This window comes from Populus alba, chromosome 1 (genome assembly GCF_005239225.2).
Source record: "Populus alba chromosome 1, ASM523922v2, whole genome shotgun sequence".
NCBI classification, from domain to species: Eukaryota; Viridiplantae; Streptophyta; class Magnoliopsida; order Malpighiales; family Salicaceae; genus Populus; species Populus alba.
In genome coordinates, this window is record NC_133284.1 from 48,852,334 (window position 1) to 48,876,200 (window position 23,867).

The following is a 23,867-nucleotide window of genomic DNA, read 5'->3' on the forward strand; positions in this document are numbered from 1 at the left end:
CTTTTTTGTGATGAAGTGTCGATCTATTTCAATGTGCTTTGTCCTGTCATGATGAACTGGATTCTTTGCTATGATTATGGCTGCTTGATTATCACAATGCATCTGGATAGGTGTTAATGATTCCATACCAAGTTCCTTAAGTAATCTGAGTATCCATATCCCTTCACAAATACCAAGAGCTAGAGCTTTTAACTTAGATTTTGCACTGCTTCTAGATACCACATGTTATTTCTTGCTTCTCCAAGTTACAAGATTTCCCCAAACATAGGAGCAATATCTAGAAGTAGATTTCCTATCTATAATGTCTCCAGCCCAGTCTGAATCTGTGTAGATTTCAATATTTTTGTTGTTACATTTCTTGTATAGAAGGCCTCTACCAGGAGTCATTTTCAGGTACCTCAAGATTCTATTAACTGCTGCCATATGATCTTCTGTCGGGTTGTTCATGAATTGGCTTACAAAACTGACAGAAAAGCCAATATCAGGTCTGGTATGTGAGAGATAGATGAGTCGACCCACAAGTCTTTAATATCTCCCCTTATCCACTGGTATACTATCATTTTCTGCTCCTATCTTCTTTGTTGAATCCATTGGAGTGTCTGTAGGTTTGCATCCAAGCATTCCTGTTTCTTTTAGTAGATCTAAGACATATTTCTGTTGAGAAACATATATACCTTTCCTTGATCGTGCCACTTCCATGCCAAGAAAGTATTTGAGATAACCAAGGTCTTTGATCTCAAATTCCTTGGCTAAAATTTTCTTCAATCTCACCAGTTCTTGCTCGTAATCCCCAGTTAAGATGATGTCATCCATATATACTATTAGGATTGCTATTTTTTTTTTTGGAGAGGTTTTTACAAATAGTGTGTTGTCTGCTTGGCACTGGGAATATCTATACTGTGCTATTGTCTTTGTAAATCTGCTAAACCATGCCCGAGGTGATTGTTTGAGTCCATATAGTGATTTTTTCAGTCTGCATACTCTGTTGAGGTTGAAGGATGTTTCTAGTCCTAAAGGAATATCTATGTATACTTCTTCTTCCAAGTCTCCATTAAGGAAAACATTTTTGATGTTCTAGTTGAATGTAGTGGCCAGTCTTGATTGGCTGCTAGGGACAGAAGTACTCTTGATTGTATTAAGTTTGGCAACTAGGAGCAAATGTTTCTTGATAATTTATTCCATAGGATTGAGTAAACCCTTTTGCAACCAGACGAGCTTTTAACCTTTCAATACTCCCATCAGCCTTATGTTTGATAGTAAATAACCATTTACACCTAACTGGTTTCTTTCCAGGTGGAAGTTCAGAAATTTCCCAAGTTCTATTCTTGTTTAAGGCACTTGATTTCATCACTCACTACCCTTTCTCCACCCTGAAATCTTTGAGAGCTTCTTCAATAGATTTAGGAAATCTGTACACTGTCGATGGCTGAAACAAATGCATGATAGATTGGTGATAACCCTTCATATGAAACAAATTTGTTGATGGGATGACTTGTGCATGATCTAACACCCTTTCTCAAAGCAATTGGAATATTTGAACCATCAATAACAGAGGCAGTATTCTCACAGTCAGAAGTTTCCATACCTGAGTATATTGTGGCAGAATCTGGACTTGGTTCTGAATCTTGATCATGTGCAAGAGGTATTGTATGCTCTATTTCCTATCCAAGTTTTTTTCTTCTAGAATAAGTAAGAGGCTCATGATTTGTGATCTGTTTTGGTGTAGGATGAATCTGGTTAGGAGATTGGACTAAGGCTAGTGGTGCTGGGACTGATTGGATTGAGACTGAAGGTGTAGTGTAAGGACTCAAAGTAGGAAAGCTCATAGTGGAATTACTTTGGACAAGACTCTGTTGGTTGTCTCCTGAGTTAATTGCATGATCGGATTGTATATCCCAATTCTGATATTCTCTCATGGTTGCCCCCTGAAGATCAGACTCGGGATAGTATGCTTGATGTTCAAAGAATGTAACATCCATAGAAGTATAGACCTTTTTATGGGCAGGAGAATAACATTTATAACTCTTTTGGTGTGGAGAGTATCCTATAAAAATGCACTTGAGAGAGGTAGGGTCTAATTTTCCTCTATAGTGTATATGGACAAACACTGAGCAACCAAATACTTTAGGGTCTAAAAAAGAGAGTAGTTTGGTGTGTGGAAAGGCTTGTAGAAGGACTTGGCTGGGAGTTTTGAAGTTTAGAACTCTAGAAGGCATTCTATTGATGAGATAAGTTGTTGTGAGTACAGCTTCTCCCCGGAATTGTTTTGGCACATGAGTAGAGAGCATAAGGGATCTAACAACTTCCAACAGATGTCTATTTTTCCTTTCAGCCACTCCATTTTGTTGTGGGGTGTTAACACAAGAGCTTATATGGATAATGCCTTGATTTAGACAAAAAGTATTAAGGCTAGAATTGAAATATTCTTTGGCATTATCATTTTTTAGGATTTGGATTTTAGTTTGGAATTGGGTTTGTATCATGAAATGGAAGTTTTGAAAAATCTGGCTGACTTCAGATTTTTCTTTCACAAGAAATAACCAAGTCAATCTAGTGTGATCATCAACAAAGGAGACAAACCACCGAGTTCCAGTTATATTGTGCACTTTTGAAGGTCTCCATACATCACTATGAATCATTGTAAATGGATGTGATGATTTATATGAAATAGTGGGATAGCTACTGCGAACATGTTTAAAGAGTTGACATATTTCACATTTGAAGGATTGTGAGTTTTTATTGGAAAAGAAGGATGGAAACAACCTTTCAAGGTACATGAAGTTTGGATGACCAAGGCGATAGTGCCATAATAGAACATCACTATCTTTGTTGACATGAAAATTTAAAGCTGACTGACCCTTGGATGATACATAGCTTCTGTTTTGGGTTTGTCTTCTTAGATGAATCTCATTTTTTAGGAGATAGAGCCCAGAACACATCTTGACACTGTCAATCTTCTTCCCCGTATCCAGATCCTAAAATATACACAAATGAGAAAAGAATTTAGCAACACAATTAAGGTCACGAGTCAATTTGCTAATTGAGAGTAGGTTGCAGTCTAGGTTAGGAACATGAAGAATAGAGTTTAGGATCATGTCCCTTGAGAGTTTGCTCAGGCCTATTCCCTTAACTTGGGAGGAAAACCCATCAGCTATACGGACTGTAGAATTAGTAGTGCATTGATTGTATTCATTAAGAAGAGTGGCATCTCCTGTCATGTGATCCTCCGGAATTGATGATCCAAGGGCTTGAGTGTTTCTTACTAACAGTAAGGGCTGTTGAAAACTTACCTTTTTGTGCTAACAATCCAGATCCAGAACCAGAGGCTAACATACTTGGTTAAGACAGTGAATTCTGACTGAAGAGTTTTTGTAAGATCTTAAGTTGTTCCTTGCTGAAAGGACTTGTTTCTGTTGGTAGGATGGTGTTCTTATCTCAGTTGTTATCTGAGTATACATTGTTGGCACGTCTGTCTTTGTCATTTATTGATTTTGATGGTTTCCAATCAGCAGGTTTGCCATGAATCTTTCAGCAGTTTTCCTTGACATGTCCTGGTTTGTTGTAGTGATCACACCAAGGTCTTCCTTTCTTCTATCGATTATCATAGTTGCTTTTTGAATAGCCTCGAGCAGCAAGGGCAGATCCTTCCATTATATGAGTTGAGTTGTGAGGTCCCATCATCACTTTCTTTCTACTTTCTTCACGTCTAACCTCAGAGGATGCTTCTATGAGATTTGGGAGAGGTTTGGTTCCCATTATTCTTCCTCTAACTTCATCAAGATTCTTGTTGAGCCTGAGAAGAAATTTGAAAGTTCTTTTCTGCTCTACAATTCTTCTATATAAGACTGTGTCTTCAGGGCAATTCCAGTTGTGAATTTCAAACATATCTAGGTGTTGCCAATGACGGCAGAGAGTGTTAAAGTATTGAGTAATAAAAAGTTCTCCTTGGCGTAGATCATGTAATACTGCCTCAATCTCAAATAGTTCTGATGTATTTTCAGAACTTGAGTAGGTTTTCCTTGCTGCTTCCCAGATTTCCTTTGTTATCCCATATAGGAGAAAATTGTCGCCAATTTCATTGGTCATTGAATTGATCAGCCATGACATTACCATGTGATTTTCAGTCTTCCATGTTCGAAACATGGGATCATTCCTTTCTGATATGATGATATCCCCTGTGAGGTAGTCATCTCTACCCTTTCCACAAATAAACATTATGATTGATGATGACCATTGAAGATAATTATATCCATTGAGTTTGTGTCTTGTGATTGGTGTGAGGTGCCTTCAGTGCCTCTTGAGAGGCTAACAGCTGAGGTCATTTCTGGCTGTGAGGTCACCTTAGAGAGAGAGCTTTGTCCTGCTGCTGTTATGCCTTAGAGAAGTAGATTAGGGTTCAAGAGTAGGCTCTAATACCATGAAGAATTTTGAGAGAAGTCTTTCTCTTTTCTTACTATTACCAGCCGTATGTTTGTACAATAAATAGGGAAGAGAAATAACTACTAACCCTCAAAACAAGAAAATAAATATTAGATAGGAAAGTATTCTACACTAAACTAGAAATCAATAATTTAGAGAATCTAGATAGTCAATACCAAATTCTATTTCCGAAACCATATATACTAAGATTTTTCTAAAATCCTAACTGATTTTGAAATTGATTTCCACAGTAATTTTTAATACTTGAGAAACATTCTTCTCGAGAAGAAAAAAAGGAGATAAAAAGTTAAGGGCTTGGACTGATTGTGTTCTGGTGCTAAAGTCTAAAGTTTGGGGGTTATGGGGAAAGGGTTTTGCCAAGGTTCAAGAGGAAATGGGCAAAGCAAGGACAAAAGTGAGCAGAGTGCATGCAGCTGGGAATCGCGAAAAGGCACAACTTTCCTGGCACACCGGAAAATCAATAATAAATTAATACAGGTTAGCTGCTATCAATTTTCGAAATGCACTCTAGTAATTTGAAACATTTTTATTGCAAAATCGTCCTTAGCCCACAGGAAATGTATTTCAGTTTAGTGGTTTCTTTGTGATTAAAGTGGTAACAAGAAGAAGCAACCGCCGACAACAAGAACACTGCTGCTGCCCTCCACTTTCCTTTGTGAACTGTTCACAAAGCTTGGACAGGGAGGCACTTGAGAAGCAACAATGCTACATGCCTGATGGCTACTAGGTAAAGGATGCTCTTACAGACGCCATTTGAAGAAAAAAAAAAGTTCAGTTTTTGTAAAAACAATCTCGTAATCTTTTCAGAAGTTTACCCCTAACTGTGTTTCTTATTGTATTTAAGATAAGATTTGATTAAGAAATCCATTGAATTTCAGGCTAAAAGGCTAGAGAATAGGAGTATCCTTTCTCTCTAATCCTTTATCCTTTGTGTGATTGGAAATGGATCTGTACTAATTAATACCTTGCTAGAACTGACTTCACAGTGTAAACATCAAGCTCCCATCTTTTCTATTCATTCCAAACAAGATCATGACCTTGTGAACCAAAAACAGCAAAAGAGTCTGCCTAGTATTTCCAATTTCACAATTTAATGGGTCCAGTGACCTCACAGGATCCTTCTAGCCTTTTCCACGAATAAAATTCTAACAAGCCTATGCGATTGCTTGTAGTTTGTTAACTGCTCCTATATCCACTGATAATGGCTCAGTTTGCTTCATTATCAGTTTGCTTCATTCACACAGAAACTCAGCTAAGAACTGACTGAAACATGAACCATTGCACAATGCTGGTACACTTTACATGTATCATTACAGACATACCAGCTAAAAAACATACAATTATTTCTGCAATGAGACAGGTTGGCTTCATACAATTTTTGCTACTTAGTTCGTGCAAAAAGTAACTAAAACATAAGCCAAAAGAGCTGTAGAACTCTATATATCTACCTCACTCGGCATGTTAATTCTATTTGTATTAACTACAAGTTGATATTGTTGGTCAGACAAACCTTCTTCTGGCTAAATTTAGCAGCCTTTAGCCCATCAATTTCTTTCCTAAGCTTGTCGATCCGAGCTTCAAGTTCTAATCCATCTGTGTGAATATCAAAACGACTCCTACTTCCTCTTTCATCATCTTTAAGAAAACCAGCACCATGGAGTACTGGACTAGGGCTAGCTAATTTGTTTTTGCTGGAGTTTTCCGTGGTTGTGCTTTCTTTTCCACTCCTAGGTTCCTTCTGAAAGCTGTTTTCTTTCAATTTCATCTCTGCATCTGCATTTGCAACATCATTGTTTTCTGCAGAAGAATATAACAGACTATGCGTAGTTGCCAGTGAAGACTTGCAATCACCATACATTCTATGATCAACAATTTTGAGCTTTTTATGAGTAAACAACTCCTTCAATGTTAGATTATCCTCCTCATCAGAGTCCAAGACTTCAACATGTTGACATTTAGGAGGGAAACCAGGAGGGCACAGAGGATCATGATCTGACTTCTTCCCTTCGAAACATGGAACCGAAATTTCTGAGCTTTTTGGATTTCCATTTCCATCTTTCCCACCAAACACTGATTGCTTCCACCATTCCAAGTATCTCAAAGTAACATCTGGCTTGCAATGTCTTGATGGAATATATAGCATTGCATTCTTGATTTGCTTATCAAAACGCTTCCAGGAAAGTTCTTGAGTTTCATTTCTTCTCTTTACAGGACCTGGAAGATCTTGATCCATGCCAAACTGCATTGCCACTCGATGCGGGCTGTACTGTTCTACAAACCCTATTCCAACTAATTCACATGCTCTCAAGCATCGACTGAAGGATTTCAATTCCTCATCAACATCAACATCAACATCAACAAGCACCCATTTCTCTTCATCACCATAAATTTTGTAGCACAAACTCTCCACGGCTGTGGCATAAGGGCGCCACTGGAAACTTCCTTCAGAATCTAGGGCCAATCTTACATTCCTGAGGGTTGAACTATTCACATTATGCCATCTAGCTAATCTCGGCACTTCCAAGTCAGTCACGTTAGGCTTTGGTTGCAATTTTGGAAACCTCTCCCAGGCCCAAACCTGAACTATATGAAATGGTGACCAAATGGTGAGTTCTAACTTTTGATCATCATTGTCATCCTCAAAAGACACTAAATTGGACAAAGCTAGAATCTTTTTCTTCAACAACCTCAAGTCTCGGTAAATGCTTGCAAGAAGGGCAGGTCCAAGTGCAATTTTGATACCTCTAGCTAGACAAACAGCAATTGGAAAAACATGTTTGGGAATGCTCGTATTTGGGACACTGGGAAAAACAAACCTTGACAACCATAGTGACAGAAAAGCCTCGTGCTCGACTTCGCTGTTGTTTTCCATGAGATATTTAATCCAGGAAGAATGGTCAACTTTTTTGCTTTTTGACCGCCTCAACAGTTCTCGGATTTCCATAAGCTTTTGTTCAGCTTCTTGCAATTCCTCTGTTTCAAGAGGGGTAAAAACAGGGGACCCCAAAACAGAGTACCCTGCAACCAAAATATCTTCCAAGGTGATTGTTGCTTCACCCCAAGGAAAAATGAATGTGTTAGTTTCAAAACACCATTTCTCTGCTAACCCAATAAGGAAATCATTGTCTCTTCCGATTTGGTAAAGAGAACTCATGACTGCTTGAAAGATTCCAACTTTTCTCCATGTTGCTTCATGCAAAGCAGCCATTTTATCAACCCATTCTTTCCACCTCCTTTGTGCATATCTCCAACCATGGAATGCTATTCTTAAAGGCCACTTTTTGGGTTCAAAGTTAGAGGGCAAGGAGAAGTTGTAGTGTGAAGGGTGTTTGGGAGTGTTTTCATCTATGGAAGAGGTTATTGAGGGTTTGATAAAATGGGCTGTTCTAAGTGTTGGCTGCGCATCGCCAGAGAGTGAAACCATAAGTTCCTTTCTCGTTTCAACAATGGGTCCATCTGATTTCTCCATAGAAAAAAATGGTTAAGTTTCTAGAGTTCGGGCTTAGGGAGAGCCAAAGGTTGCTGACATGATTGTTTCGAACTAGCAAAGGAAGTTAATGTGACGATACAATTTCAAGTATTCAAAGCTTCCTCTAGAATCTATACCTTCACTACATCTCTTCCAAATAATGTGTTAAAAAGAATAAAAATAAAGGCAGAAGAAATGTCAATATAAAGTCACAGCTCATGATTGCATGAGGGAATTAATTTAATTTAATTTTTTTTTTTTTTTAATTTTTGATGCGTAAGAAGTGGGGAGAGAACTTTATAAAATGGATAAAAAGAGATTCCGTTTGTTTTTTTTTTTTTAAAAGTTTTTTTTAAATAATATTTTTTACTTTAAATAAATTTTTTTAATATTTTTACATCGTTTCGAAGAAAAAAAGAGAAACATTCATTGGGAAGAAAAAAAAAAAAGAGCTAAAAAGTTTAGGGCTTGGACTCTCCGTTTCGGTGCGAAAGTCAAAGTTTGAGGTTTTTGTGGCAAGGGTTTTGGACTGAAGAAAGCAAAGGTGGATGCAGCTGGTGATCGTGAAAAGGCATAACTTTTCTGGCAGACCGGAAAATCAATAATAAATTAATACAGGTTAGCGGTTAGCCCATTTATTTGACGTTTGAACTAGTAATTTGAAACCTTTTTATTGCAAAATCGTCCTTCGTCCATGGTGTGTACGCTGTGGTTTAAAATTGCATTTGAAAGTGTTTTAATTTGAAAAAGCATGCTGATATTGTTTGAAGTTGAGTTTCAACTTGTTTTCATTAAAATTTGATTTTTTTTAAAATTAAATTTTTAATATTTTTAAATTGTTTTGAAATGTTATGTTAAAAATAAATTTTAAAAATAAAAAAATTATTTTAATATATTTCTAAATAAAAATTACTTTGAAAAATAACAATCATCACGCTTTCAAACACTTTCTAAATACATTTTTGAGAGTGTTTTAATCTGTGTTTTGAGAGTGTTTAAAATATGTTTAATTGTATTTCAAAAATATATTTGTCTTGAAAAAATATTAAAATTGATATTTTTTAATTGAATTTTGATATATTGATATTAAAAATAAATAAAAATTTGAATTGATGTTTTTTTCAGTGTTTTTTGAAAAATTTTGATATATTGACATAAAAAAATAAAAAAAATTATTTTTATTTATTTTTAAATAAATAAAACTTTTTTGAAAAATACATGTATCATAATATCAAATGTGTACTAAATTGATGTTTTTTTTTTTATTAAATGTTTTTTAATAATTTTTTAAAAAAATACAGGACAAAAACATAAAAATGGATTGCAGCTTTGTTACAGAAATACTGCTCATCCTTGCAGCACGTACAGTTAAGGAAACAACCATTTTTCTGATCCTTACACTGCAGAAGTAAATAAAAACTTCAGACAGTCTCTCCATAGTTGTTGTCTTTATTCTTTTTAACATTTCAGTGTCTATCAATTTCTCGATACCAAGAACAAAACCTAGCTCTTTGCCTTTCCTTTGTGGAAAACGCCTTGAAGAGTTTCTGCAATAATTGGTTTCCTTCATTCTCCCAGGAAACAAACAAACTTTGGGATTCTTATCAATACATAATAGGTCCACTCACCACTGTGAAAACCTCTTGAAACCCATGAATGGAAGAGGTGAAAGAAACCATGCTCGATGTTAGAGAAGAGCAAATGGTGTCGTTCGCTGGTGGCAGCAAACCAACTCTAAGAACAGCCCATTTCCTCAAACCTACTGTGGCCACCAGTACAAGGTCAGTCCCCAAGCCCCCTACATGTTCTCTATCTTCTCTACCTTCAGCTTTTGAGCCTAAAGAATGGCCTCTGAAGATAAACTTCAGTGGTTGGCAGAAGCCTAAACTGAACTGGGCAACATGGGTTCATAAGTTGAAATTCAAGTATCAGCCTTTATGGAAGAAGGCTGGAATTTATGAAGCCATCATGCATTCTACATTCATTGTTGTAAGAGACTATGATTTTATCATTGGACTTGCAGAGAAATGGTGTCCTAAAACCAACACATTTGTATTTCCTTGGGGAGAAGCAACCATCACCTTAGAGGACATGATCATTTTGGGAGGGTACTCTGTTTTAGGCTCCCCCGTTTCTTCATGCTCTGATTATGAAAGCAGAGAATTGAAGGAAATTGAAGATAAACTAGCTGAAGCTGGGAGGAATATCAGCAGGGGTAAGGTTATTAAGCCTTGCCAATCTAAATGGATGGAGAAGTTCATGGACAGCGGCAGTGAAATCGAGCACGAAGCTTTTCTTTCACTTTGGCTGGCGAGGTATGTTTTTCGAGATTCTGATATTGCACTCAAGGGCCATTTTTTTTCCAATAGCAATTCAAATGGCAAGAGGGGAACGTATTGCACTTGCTCCAGCAGTTCTGGCTAGCATTTATAGAGACTTGTGTTTGTTGAAAGAAACAATTGTTTTTACCACCAAGTTAGAGACTTTTGAGGATGGTGTATTGGCACTAACAATTTGGTCACCGTTTCTGTTAGTCCAGATTTGGGGTTGGGAGAGGTTTCCGATGTTCCAACCGAAGCCCCTTTTCCTCAAGAATGGTGATCCCAGATGTGCTTTATGGGATAGTGTGAAAGGTGTCAAAGTTGAGAATGCAAGGCTGGCTTTGGATTCAGCTGGGGAGACTTTTCGATGGCGGCCTTATGCAAACCCAGGAGTAAGAGGTTGGCACTTCCCGGAGTTTTACAGAGAGAAAGGAGAACGGCTAGACCTGGGATCTAATGAAGATTTGTTGTCATTTTCCCTATGCTTGACAGTATCCAAGATGGATGGTCTAGGCTGTTCAGAACTGTATCTACCTCATCGAGTGGCAATGCAATTCGGAATGGATCAAGATGTTCCTGCTCCTGTAGCTCGATCAAATGAAAGCTGCAAATGTGCTTCGAAAAATTACATTAGGTCATTTTCCAACTCCAAATTCTATTTTCCACCTCGGTTATTCGAGTCTGATGTTACCATTAGATACTTGAACTGGTGGAGAGGGTCGGTGCAAGAGGTGACTAAGGATGTGACTGAAGGTGTTGTGCGAAGGAAACGAAGTTTCCGAAAGAGATCAAATCGAGTTCCATGGGTTTCAACAAAGAATGAAGGCAATGATTTAGATGTCCCCCCTGGTTTTCCTCCCAAATCTGGCAGGATGAAAGAAGGGGATGCGGCTGAAAATGAAAAAACAACTTTGGAAGATATATTAAGAGACTGTAGCCTTCATAACAGTTTAGACAGAAGGGAAGGTACATCTGTTTATACTTATGGTCTCGCTCACAGTCCTTCAATTGTAAAAACAGGTGGTGCAGGTTTTCGAAAGATCGAGGCGCTAACACAACCAGAAGGAAAAACCACGCAGGTTAAAGCTGGAAAGGATGGTTTGCAAAGAGCCTCAGAAGACGCAGATGTGTTCATAGTTGAGACTTCTGCTAACAACATGGCGAGCACCAGCAAAGATGCAGAAGAAAGCAACGGCTCCGTTCAGATCCCAGTAAATGAACTTGATGCTCGGGTTGCTAGGCTTGAGATTGTAATGGCCAAGATAAAAGCAGCAAGATCATGTTTGTCAAAAACGCCACAGAAGAATCTGCTCCCCTGATGAACTAAGCAGTATGATTTCATTTAAGTGCATGTTTCCTTTGATGCTTGCTAGGCTCGTAACTCTTGTAATCCTTAAATAGCTCTGCATTTCTGTGTAAATTGCTTGCTTGAATTACAAACCTTCTCTGGATGTATTACCCAGCCTCGAGTGTAATCAGTGAAAAGTAAAATCATGGAATATTTTCAGTATAAAGTGTAAACAGGATGATTTTATGGAAACACATGATAGGCACGTTTCGGTAAGATAGCTAGATATTAAAAAATTATTAATTTAATATATTTTCAAAATAAATATTTAATCTGGCCATATATATATATCTCATGTTGTGATTAGCATGTGACTTTTTGTTTTTCAATGAAGTATTGTTATGTGTTGGGGACTTGGTATTGACAAAACAAGGGGTAGATAAAGATATATATTTTTTTAAATTAACACGGTTTTTTAAAACACTTGAAAAAGTAATATGTTTTGAAAAATAATTAGCAAAAATAACATAATTTGATACATGTCGTAATTGAAAATTGCTGTATTTTTAAAATTGTCACTCAAATAAAATGTGACATTTCAAACAAATTGTTAAATGGCTTCACAAATTACAATAAGGAAAGATGAAAGAGAAAAATAAAGACTTTGAAACACATCAAAATTTTGATTACAATACTACCGGTATTATTAGAAAAAACTCAACGAAAAGAATCTAATGACACTAAGAAAAATCATCAATGGTGCAAGTGAGCAATTATAATGAGAAAACAAGATAAATAAAAAAAAAAAAAAAAAAAAGAAAGAAAGAGACATGGAGGTACACCGAAACCATGATTATGACACCACTGATATCATTGAAAAGATTTTGATTATAATAATCTAACAATGCTGAGAAAGGTCACAAATGGTGACTAGAATGGATCGCATATAGTGGGTGGCTTACTTGTCTTTGAATGGAAAGTGTGACTTACTTTGATCATCTTTGGTGACTCAATCCGGTCATCTTTGGTGATATTTCTTGGTGTTTTTGAATTATTTTCATCAAAATTTTTCTGATGGACCTTGTTGTGTTATAATTAAAGTTTTGATATGTCTTCGTAGTCTTTTTTTTCTTTTTTCTTTTTTCTTTATTCTCTGCTCATTGTAATTTGTGCAATTCATTCAACAATTTCTTTTTGAAAATGCTGCATTTCTTATCATAGGCGACTTTAAATGTCACTTTTTCCAATCAGACATATATCAACCATGTTTTTTTTTTTTTTTTTTTTTTTCAGGTTGTGTTATTTTACTAAATTTGTTTTTTAAATATGTTGTGTTTTCCAATTATAACATGTATTAACTGTGATATTTTATATAAAAAAATTCAAACTATTTTATTTTACTATTTAAAAAAAAATACTCGTGCTAATAAGAAAATTATGTTAGATAAAGGGACTTAGTGAGTATTAGCTTTTGTTTTTCAAAGTATTTTTAAATTTGTTTTCCTTAAAAAAGATTAAATTAAAATTTTTTAAAAATGTTTTTAGATAATTTTGATATGTTGATATTTAAAATAAATTAAAAAAAATCTACAATAAATTATTTTGATATATTTTAAATTTAAAAAACATTTTTAAAAAGCATTTTACATCCCAATACTTTACAAACACTTAATTTATAAGGTAACTAATGTTCGCACCCGCACAATTCTCTTTGTGGAGTGATAAAATGTATTATACTAAATTATATATCTCTTAAAATGTATGTAAAGTAATGAATACAGTTACAAAATGGTTTTCTCAATATTATATTAACAAGTCCCATGTTTCAGTTACGAAGCATATCTACCCATTTCTGGTGTTTCTCTTCGATAATTAACTTTTTTCAAGGAAAAACATGGTGAAATCTAGGGTTAAGAATAAAAGAAGAAGATGGAAGGGAAGATGAAGTAAAACAATCAGATTACCGAGAAGAAAAAGCATCATAGGTCTGGATGGATCAGAAATATCGTATTTTAACAAGAAGTTCCAGTTTTTCCAGGCTGCAACAGTAGAAATGACAAAGATCCCTGCTGAGAAGGCCAGTAAACTGTCGTGAATGAAGAAATTCATGGATAGTGGCAGCGAGATTTAGCATGAAGCATTTCAAGGTATATTCTCCCATATACTTGTGATTCCATCAGGAAGTTTGTTTTCTCTGTTGTAATTCATGTCCCTAGAGGCAATAGAATTGCACTTGCACCTGCTGTTCTTGCCTGCATTTACAGAGATATATATGACGTTGTTGAAAGGGAAAATCGCAGAGTCAACCTTGTTGGGGATTCCAAAGGGAAAACATGATGGTTTAACAGTTAAGCTTTGGTCATCAACGCAATCGATCTGTTGAGGTTGGGCTTTGGAAGAGGTTCAATGAACTGCAGCGAAGCCTAATCTGAAGAAGAGTGGGTACCCTAGGTTGGCTCAGTACTGGGACAAATTGAAACAGAAAGTTGAGAGTGTTTCGTTGGTTTTAATCTTTGAGGATTTCAATGCAATTCGGAAGTGATGAAGATCTCTCAGGTTGCATGGGCTGCTGCTGACTGCAGATGACACTTTACACCTATTATCCTGAAAAACACCCCAGAAATAGTCACAGTGTGCACTTACCACTTGACGTGTGATGACCCAACACGCAGTCTACGCGGCGCTGTTTGTTCAGCCGATCCAAAACCTGAACTGAAATATAAATATTTTTTTTAAAATTTTTTTAATATATATATATATATAAAAGAAATTAGTTTGAAGGAAATATTTTTTTTATAAATACTTTTAAATTGTAAAAAAATAATGTTGTTTGATTTTTTTATATTTTTTAAATATTTTTATTTTGTAATATTGAAAAACCATTAAACACACAACTCGATCATTAACTTCATTTATTCAACCTTCTTCTGTTTGCTCTCCTATTGAAGCGAAATGAAAAGCAAGAAGCTAATAAATTTAGAGTTTGTTTGGGAATGCAATTAAAACTATGTTTTTTTATATAAAAAAAATTCGTTTTTTTAAATTCTTTTCATGTTCTGATATAAAAAATAATTTTTAAAAAATAAAAAAATATTATTTTAATATATTGCTAAGTAAAAAAAATACTTTAAACAACAATTGCTACCAGAGACTCCCAAACATATCTATTGATTACAACAAACATACAATCAAAGCTTTTCATTTTGTAAATATTTCTATGCACTACAATGTATTCATGTTTTCAAGAAATATATATACACAAAAGGAAGTAAGAAAACCTCATCTACTTAGACTCCTATTCTAGGTAAGATAATAATCTGTACAAATAGATTTCATTACAATCTTGGAATCCATACATATCTTACTAGCTAATACACAATCTTGTTAGCTAACACTCTCCCGCAAATTGGTGCATAGATGTTTATTATGCCTACCTTGCCAATCATATTATAAAAATCCTTGTTTGATACTGCCTTAGTGAGGATATCAGCTATATGACTTGTAGATTTAACAAACATAAAACATATATTTTTTTATATCTAACTTCTCTTTGATAAAATGACGGTTTACTTCAACATGTTTAGTTCGATCATGTTAAACATGATTGTGTGCAATCTGAATTGCTGCGTTATTATCACATTACAAATTGATAGAATCTATATACTTGATCTCTAAATCCTTCAAAACACTCTTGATCCATAACAACACATATATTCCCTAAATCATTCCTTGAAATTCTGCTTCTACACTATATTTTGCTATAACTTTCTATTTTTTTAATCAAATTCCCTTCCATAAAGGTTGGATAACCAGACATAAACCTCCTAGGTGTTTGATTTCCTGCCCAGTCTGCATCAATATAGCCTTTAATATTTGAGACACCATTCTTCAAGTATAATTAACCTTTGTTAGGTGCACCTTCAAGATACTTAAGATCATGTAGACTGCATCCATATGCTTCTCATTTGATGCATGCATAAATTGGCTCACGATAACTATAATATATGTTATACCAAATCTAGTATGGGTTAGGTAAATTAACATATCCACAAGTCTTTGATACCGACCCATATCTGTAGGGAGTTAATCTGGAAAGATCCCAAGTTGATGATTCGTTTGTATTGGTGTTTCAATAGGTTTGCAAGCTAGTATCTCAATCTCACTTAGAAGATCCAATACGTATTTATGCTGTGAAAGGGAAATTCCTTGTTTGGACCTTACTACTTCAATGCCAAGAAAATAACTTAGTTTTTCCAAATCTTTCATTTTGAATTCTATAGACAAGTACTCTCACATTGTCCTCATTTCTTTAGGATCATTACCTTTCAAAATCATGTCATCTATATACACAATCAATATCGTTACCCTTCCATCTTTATGTTTTACAAATAACGTATGATCTATATTGCTCTATTGATAACTAATTGCTTTCATTGCCAAAGAAAACCTCTCAAACCAAGCGCAAGGAGATTGCTTTAAACCATATAGAGATCTATTTAGGTTGCACACTCTGCCTTCGTGTTTGGAACTTTGTTTTATTCCAAGCAGAAGTTCTATGTACACCTTTTCTTCTAGATCACCGTTCAAGAAAGCATTTTTTTTATGTTGAATTGTTGTAGGGGCTAATCTCGATTTGCAGCAATGGATATGAGAATACAGATGGTGGTGAGCTTGGCTAGTGGTGCAAAGGTCTCTTGGTAGTCGATACCATATTTCTAGGCATACCCCTTGGCCACGAGTCTCGTTTTATATCTATCAATGCTTCCATCCGCTTTAAGTATAACAATGTATACCGATCTACACACAATTGCTTCTTTTTTTTTTGCTGATAACACAACAAGTTCCTAAGTATAGTTCTTCTACAACGCTTCCATCTCTTCATTCATAGCCTTTTTTCACCTTGAATCTGCCAATACATCCTGCAAATTATTAGGAATAGACACTTTGCATAATTGATTAATGATTAGTGCATAAGATTCTAAAAGTCCATGAAAAGAGACATAGTTATTGATAGGATATTTAACATTGGTTTTAATGTCCAGCTTATATTGTTTCTTTGTAACACCTTTATGAGGTCTTTGTGAATACTTGGGAGTGGGTTGAGATGTATCCTTAGTGGTGGGATTATCTAGGATATTTTGAGCAGAAGACTCTCCAGTTGATGGTACGAGTAAGTCACTCATCGCAGTTTCTTCCTTACTGAGGTTCATAACTTCTGTGTCATCAGCACACAATTCAATCATCTCAGCTTCTTCCCCGTCATGTTTTACAACTTCTGTGTCACCAACATAATCCCTACAAAGGTAATTGTGCAATGATAAATTCCTCTCGTTTGGAATGGTTTAAGTATCAGTGAACAAAGTAGCATTATGCTTGTTACTACTCATCCTTTTTTCAAATGCCACTAGCTATATAAAAACTCCACCTCACTTTTATCAAAAACAGTATTGCAAAGCTTACCCTTTTCATACACATTCTCCCCCTAAAGAGGAGAGCCTAAATCATTTACTAAATACTAAGGATTCATTTCACGAAAGGAGACATCAAGAGATACATGTAACTCGTGAGTTTGAGGGCAGTAACATCTGTACCCTTTCTGAAAATCAAAGTAACTAATAGAAAATCAAAGTAACTAATAAATACACAATGTTGGGCATAGGGATCAAGCTTGCTACGCAAGACTTTGAGTATGTGAACATACATTGTATAACCAAAGGTTTTAGGTTCCAAGTTTGGTTGATGGGGTATGTAAAAGAAGGTTTGTAATTTTTAGTATAGGGTCTAGAAATCAATCACCTAAGAAGGCACTGTATTGGTAATGTAGACAGCAGACTTGACAGCCTCTCCGCAATAGAAAGGAGGCATATTCATTGCAAAAAAAGATGCACGTACCGCCTCCATGATCTACCTATTTTTCCTCTTCACAAAGCCATTTTATTGAGGTGTGTAGGTGTAAGAAGTATGATGTCTAATTCCTTATTGTCAAAGATAATCACCAAGCGAGTTCTCAAGAAATTCCATGGAATTGTCATATTGCCATACCTGAATTTGTTTCTGAAATTGAGTTTTCTCCATGTTGTAAAATTCCTAAAAAGTAGTACTAGCATCACTTATCTTATGTAATAAGGATACTCACGTCATACGAGTGCATTCATCAATAAAGGTAATAAAATAATGAGTTTTAGCCATAGACCGGATTACTGCAAATCCCCAAATATCAAAGTGAATAACCAGAAAGGGTTTAGAGCTTTTGTTGAAAGAGGGGAAGTAAGGTTTACAATGGCTTTTTGCCAATTCACAAATGTCACATTGAAAATCCAAAATATGCAATTCTATAAACAAATTATGTTTTAATTTCTGAAGCTAACTAAAGGAAAGAGGCCTTAGCCTCTTAAGCTAGAGCTACACCTTAGACAGCTTCCTATCACCCTTCGTCACAAAACATGCCTTAATGTACTACCATTTGTTAGTTGTTGTCAATTTCAAGTAGTAGAGGTTGCCCCATTAATTTAACATCACAACCAAGAGTCTTTTGGGTCAAAATATCCTGAAAAACACAATAAAAAGGCCAAAAAAGTAACAATGTAATTTAGTGCTAAAGTGATTTGGCCTACATATAACAAATTACATTCAAGACTATGAACAACCAATATTGTATTAAGAGTTATGGCAGTAGTTAGAGCAATGGAGCCCTTTCTAGTAATAAGGGAGGTATCATCATTGACTATAGATATGACTTGTTGGGATGATGAAGAAGATTTTGTAATTTACTAAAGTCTTTAATCAAATGATCGTATGCACCGGTATCAATAATCCAAGTATTATCCATAGTAATAGCAGAAAGAACACTAACCTTACCAATATTACCCGGCTGAGTTAAATTAGCAGTAGGCATTGAAGTCCCCTCCTAAATTAGATGGCTTTCACTTGATTTGACCATTACAGTTTTTCTAGTAATGTTCTTCCGTGATTTTTTTTCAAAAATCATACTATTCGGGATATCCAATAAGCTCATAGCAATGCAGTTTTGAATGGCTAGATTCACCACAGTGGATACAAACATAGTTATTTGGCTTTCCTGAATCTTGACTATTTTTCCCTTTGGCAGAACTAGAACCTATCCCTCGCTGGTTTTGATTAGCTATCATGGCTGTATTTTCAAAGACCGGTCGAGAAACTCCAATAACTTGTCATTGTTGTGACTCTCTTCTCACACATGCGTAGGCTGCTTCTAGGTCCAGTTTTGGTTCCTTTCAAAGAATTTCCCCATGGATTTGATCATATTTAGAATCAAGACCGCTTAAAAAAAATGTACTCACAATCTAATCATCACCGCATGAAGTTGTACAATCCCTTCAATAGATTCTTCTTAGAATGTGTTGCGATGATCGATTTCCTGAAAGATTGCAACAAGTTCATTATAATACGTGGATAAAGGCCTAACATTCTGAGTGGTTAAAAATGACTTTTGATTCAGTTTGAACAATTATGTTTCATCAGATCCATTGTAGAAGGTCCTTGACACTGCCTCATATATTTTCCTTGCTATAACAAGACGAATGAATCTCTGCATCAGGTGGGGGCTCATTGATTCGATGAGCCAGCTCTTTACTTTATGATTTTCGATAATCCATGTATCATAGTTCAGATCATTAGGTGCAAGTTTCACCGCTTTCCCAATTAGATACCTAACCTTGTTGCGGGTTCCAATACGCATCTCTATTAACTGCGACCATAACATATAGTTTGTTTCATTGAGAATAATATTGACAGGAGAGCCGGAGGTTTCTTGTTGAATGATAATTGGGTTTGACAAAGGATTGCATGGAGTGGCTGGAACAATTGGATCTCGCTCTTGTTCTGCCATTGTGATTTTGTTTGTAGGAGGAAGTCCCTGGAATACAAAGGTCAAGGGAGAATGCAGGGAAGAATAGTTAAAAAAAAAAAAAAAAAGTTTTCAAGCCTGCTATGATATCATGTTGATTAGGACATTCAACGGAAGCTTTTCATTCTGTAAATATTTCTGCGCACTACAATGTATTCATCTTTTCAGGAAAAAAAAAATATATATATATATATATATAAAGGAAGTAAGAAAACGTCCTAGTATGCCTAAACTCCTATTCTGGGTAAGACTATCTGTACAAGGAAACAACTACAATCTTGGAATCCACACGTCTCGACAGCTAATACACGATCTTGCCAGCTAACACTATCAAAATGGTAGACCCGTAATATTGCTGGAGAGAAACAATGAGGCCATTCTTGGCTCTCCCCAATCTATGCCCGAAGGTCGATGTGCATGTGATGTGTATTCCCACCATGATGATCCTGACAGAACAAGGCCTAACACTTTTCCCGTGTCCTAAATAGTTTGATTAATGTGTCTTCCCAAAAATCTACGCTTTTAACCACCAGATCTCAAGCAACACGCATTTTCTGTCCTTTTAAAAAATAATAATAATAATAATAATAATCAAAATATTAACTGAAAAGACAGAGGACACAAAATGCGTGTTGCTTGAGATCTGGTGGTTAGAAGCGTGGCAGTCTATTATTTATGAGAAACCGTTTTAAATCATAGAAATTAAAACAACATTTTCTGGCGTTATCGTGCGATATCGAAAAGATACGCGCGAGAGATCGACAGAGCTCGAGCGGAAGACTTGATGACTTTGTAGATTGATTACAGAGGAAACACAGGAAACAATATTGGGTACGAACCAAATCAGTTCAGGTTTGGGTTTGGAAGAGGTTCAATGAACTGATTTGGTTCGTACCCAATATTTTCCTGTGTTTCTATGTTTTTCTCAAGCTTTGGTCATCAATGCAATCAGTTCAGGTTTGGGTTTGGAAGAGGTTCAATGAACTGCAGCCGAAGCCTAATCTGATGAAGAGTGGGTACCCCAGGTTGGCTCGGTGGGACAAATTGAAACAGAAAGTTGAGAATGTTTCGTTGAATTTAGACTCGGCAAAAGAGAGTTTTAGCTCTGGAAAACTGGGATTTCCCCAAGTTTCATGGAGAAAAACAAATGTGGACGACTGCCACTACAAAATTTAATAGTTTTACGACGTAATTATTCCCTTGATATTTCTATTTATATTTATCAATTTTCTAGCAGTGTGGTGGTTCTAGTTTGAATGAAGATTTAATGGCATTTGCTCGAGGCGTCAGGGTTTCAATGCAATTCGGAGGTGATGAAGATCTCTCAGGTCAATGCTCCAACAGACCTGAGGTTGCGTGGGCTGCTGCTTACTGCAGAGGACACTTTACACCTCCTCAATTGACTTGTGATCACCCAACACGTAGTCTACTCGGCGCCGTTTGTCAAGCCGAACCAAAAGCTGAAGTTAATTATAAATAATATTTTTTTTATTTTTTAAAATTTATAAATATAAATATTCAACTTTTGCAGCTTAACCCCGTTAAATACGCAACCTTATCATTAAATTCATTTATTCAACCTTCTTACATTTGCTGTCCATGTCCTCTCCTGTTGAAGCGGAATGAAAACCTAAAAGCTCCAAGATTTAAGGGGGTGGGTTTGAAAATATAATTAAATCATGTTTTTAAAAAATTATTTTTATTTATAATTAATTTTTTTATATTTTCAGATCGTTTTGATATTAATATCAAAAATAATTTTTTTAAATAAAAAAAATATTATTTAAATATATTTTTAAATAAAAAACATTTTAAACATCAAAATTTTAAACTCCCATGCATGTCAAAATGGTAGACCCATAATATTTGCTGAAGGTCGATGTGCATGTGATGTGTCTTCCCACCATGTGATGTGTCCTTAATAATTTGATTAATTGCTGTTAATCTTTGATGTCTTTATTCACGATTTTTCCACAATAAGATACTGTGTCGATGGTCCTGCCATGTTCTAATTTAATAGCATATAAAAATAAAAATCAATACTTGTAAAAATTAAATACCAACTAGAGTGTTTATTTAAGTATTATAAGTTTTTATAAAAAAAAAATAAAAATATGGCTAATTAATATAAAAACCAAATAAATATTGAATATTAAAAATTGAAAAAAAAATATTAAAGGTAGAATTAAAAAAAAGAAAAAAGAAAATTGAGGTTGTTCATTGTTTATATGATGATCAAGCACCATAATATGCTTCAATCCTAAAGAGAGTAATATATAATTGGGTATTTTTTTTTTTTAAAAAAAAAACAATAACAATAACATCTTTAACTGAAAGGACACAATATGCGTGTTGCGCGAGCTCTGGTTGTTGAAAGCCTGGCATTGTCATTATTTGTGAGAAACCGTTTCATATCATAGAAATCAAAACAAGCATTTATGGCGTTATCGTGCGATATCGAAAAGATACGCGCGAGAGATCTACAAAGCTCGAGCGGAAGACTTGATGACTTTGTAGATTCATTTATACAGATCTGTAAACGGTATTGTTAAGAGCCCTAGTCATTGTATACACAACCTTTCAATTTCAATAGAAAGGAGGAAGTCAGTCAATACGGGTGTCTGCAACCATGGATTCGATCAAGCGTTTAGCCCCGAGCCGCCGTGTTTCCAAGTCCAAACACAGGAAACAATATTGGGTACGAAACAAATCTAGTTATATTTCCATGTTTTTCTTATAAAGATTATTCTTAATGCTTGTTTCTTGACTTGTTGTTGCTATATATCATGTCATTATCCCCAAAATTAAAAATTATTATTTTTCTTATACATGTTAAGAAGAACAAAGAGAGGAGGGAAACTATAGAACGATTGAAAACAGATATGATCGAGATCGGTGAGGGACAGCAACGCATCAGAGAAGGGCAGCGAGAAATAAGACAAAAGTTTGAAGAGATAGGATCTGAATGCCGCAAGCTCAAAGAGGAGACGATGAACATTGCCAAGCAGAGTGATTACAACCAAGTTAGGATCAACCTAATGTTTAGCATCTTGAAAGCCCGTGAAGACAACAACTTTGCCCATGCTGATCACCTTACTGGGCTCCTCCGGTTGGTTAAATTCCCTTCGCCATTTCTTTTCTTAATTTTGGGATATCGGATTCGATAATTAATCTTGCCAATGCTAGCTATTACAAGGAGGGAAACATAAGCTAACGAACTCATAATAAAAGAATCAAAATGCACTGTTGATGATTATTTTTCTCTCAATAATTGTGTTTCCTATTCGTTGTGTTGCCAGCGAGGAAATGGAAAAGCAGGAACAAGGAAAGGCAGGCCTCGTTGGCTGACTAATGATCATGGAAAACAAGGAGCAGTTTGCCTTTGCAGTCACGCCTGATCGTCTTTTCTTATTAAAATGAAATAATCAGTCCTAAATCTAGACATGTATTGACATTAGTCTTCTTGATGAAGTATTCATTTGATGAAGGATTTGCGTTCTCTGTTCCGAGTTGAATGTTTTGAGTTAAAGTATACATACTAGGTGAATTGCCGGGCGATGCCGCCGGTTGTTATATAAACAGTATAAGCATTCGGTTGAGTACAACCTGAGGTAATCGAAGAAGAAGATAGAGAAGAATACCTAAAGCATGGAGGTTAACCAATGCAACCACATGCTTTATGTTAGAGAAACTTAAAGTCTTAACTAGCCTGTTTAGCTTTGTATTATTCGGTTGTTTGTTTTTTTTTTTTTTAAATATTTTTAATATTAACATATTAATTTTTTTTTTTTTTTTACAAAACAACAGTGTTGCTTCAGTAACAAACAGTCTCAGAAAATCTAAAATACAGAGCCACAGGAGCACAATAAATCATTATTAATTAGAAAAATTTAGCTTCATTAGTTAAATTTTAAATTTATTATTCAGATATTATTAGTTTGAGTATTGAAAATCTTAAAGTTACTATATTCATAAAATAACCTAGATATCTATAATTATATATATAAAAAAAAAACATAGAAAAAAAGGAGCTACAGACTTTTTTGACCGTGCATTCTCATTTCACTTTTGAATTCCAGTGAAATTGTTATTTCTTTTTGAAAAAAAAAACTTGTTTAACTTCGTCAAAAAGGTGTTTTCAATGGGATTTTTTAGTTATTATTATTTTTAATAGGGACAAGTTAGTTTGTTTGTGTTTTAAATAAAGTGTAATGATTTAAATACTTTTAAAAGTAAGAAAAATTAAAACTAGTAGGAATAGTTTATGGTTTTATAGTAAAAGAATGATATTGCCCTTAAAAAGAAATATGATAAAAATTGTATTCAGAGGCATTTAGGATTTTTCAATACAGTTATTTTGTAATTATATATTTAGATTAAAGACAATTAAATCTTTTAATTATATATATATATATATATATATATATATATATATATATATATAAACAATTTTTAAAAATAGTT

The 23,867-nt window shown here is 35.0% G+C and overlaps 3 protein-coding genes and 1 pseudogene across 4 annotated transcripts; 2 read left to right on the forward strand and 2 right to left on the reverse strand.

Moving 5' to 3' along the window:
• Positions 1–3,591: 3,591 nt before the first annotated feature.
• On the reverse strand, positions 3,592–4,215 carry LOC140955296 (uncharacterized). Its single transcript, XM_073407562.1, has one exon. It carries the CDS (start codon positions 4,213–4,215, stop codon positions 3,592–3,594), a length of 624 nt encoding a protein of 207 aa, XP_073263663.1.
• A 1,466-nt stretch (positions 4,216–5,681) lies between these two features.
• On the reverse strand, positions 5,682–7,925 carry LOC118040961 (protein MAINTENANCE OF MERISTEMS-like). The gene has a single exon (XM_035048044.1). It carries the CDS (start codon positions 7,907–7,909, stop codon positions 5,921–5,923), a length of 1,989 nt encoding a protein of 662 aa, XP_034903935.1. The 5' UTR covers positions 7,910–7,925; the 3' UTR covers positions 5,682–5,920.
• A 1,492-nt stretch (positions 7,926–9,417) lies between these two features.
• Positions 9,418–11,593, forward strand: LOC118040947 (uncharacterized; annotated as a pseudogene).
• Positions 11,594–21,731: 10,138 nt separating this feature from the next.
• On the forward strand, positions 21,732–22,992 carry LOC118040962 (uncharacterized). Of its 2 annotated transcripts, none has more exons than XM_035048045.2 (3): positions 21,732–22,101; positions 22,241–22,512; positions 22,703–22,992. In XM_035048045.2, exons 1-3 carry the CDS (start codon positions 22,033–22,035, stop codon positions 22,749–22,751), a joined length of 390 nt encoding a protein of 129 aa, XP_034903936.1. In that variant the 5' UTR covers positions 21,732–22,032; the 3' UTR covers positions 22,752–22,992. The 2 variants fall into 2 exon arrangements, with proteins under 2 accessions (XP_034903936.1, XP_034903938.1); XM_035048047.2 differs by having other exon boundaries at positions 21,733–22,101; positions 22,244–22,512; positions 22,703–22,990.
• Positions 22,993–23,867: the final 875 nt, after the last annotated feature.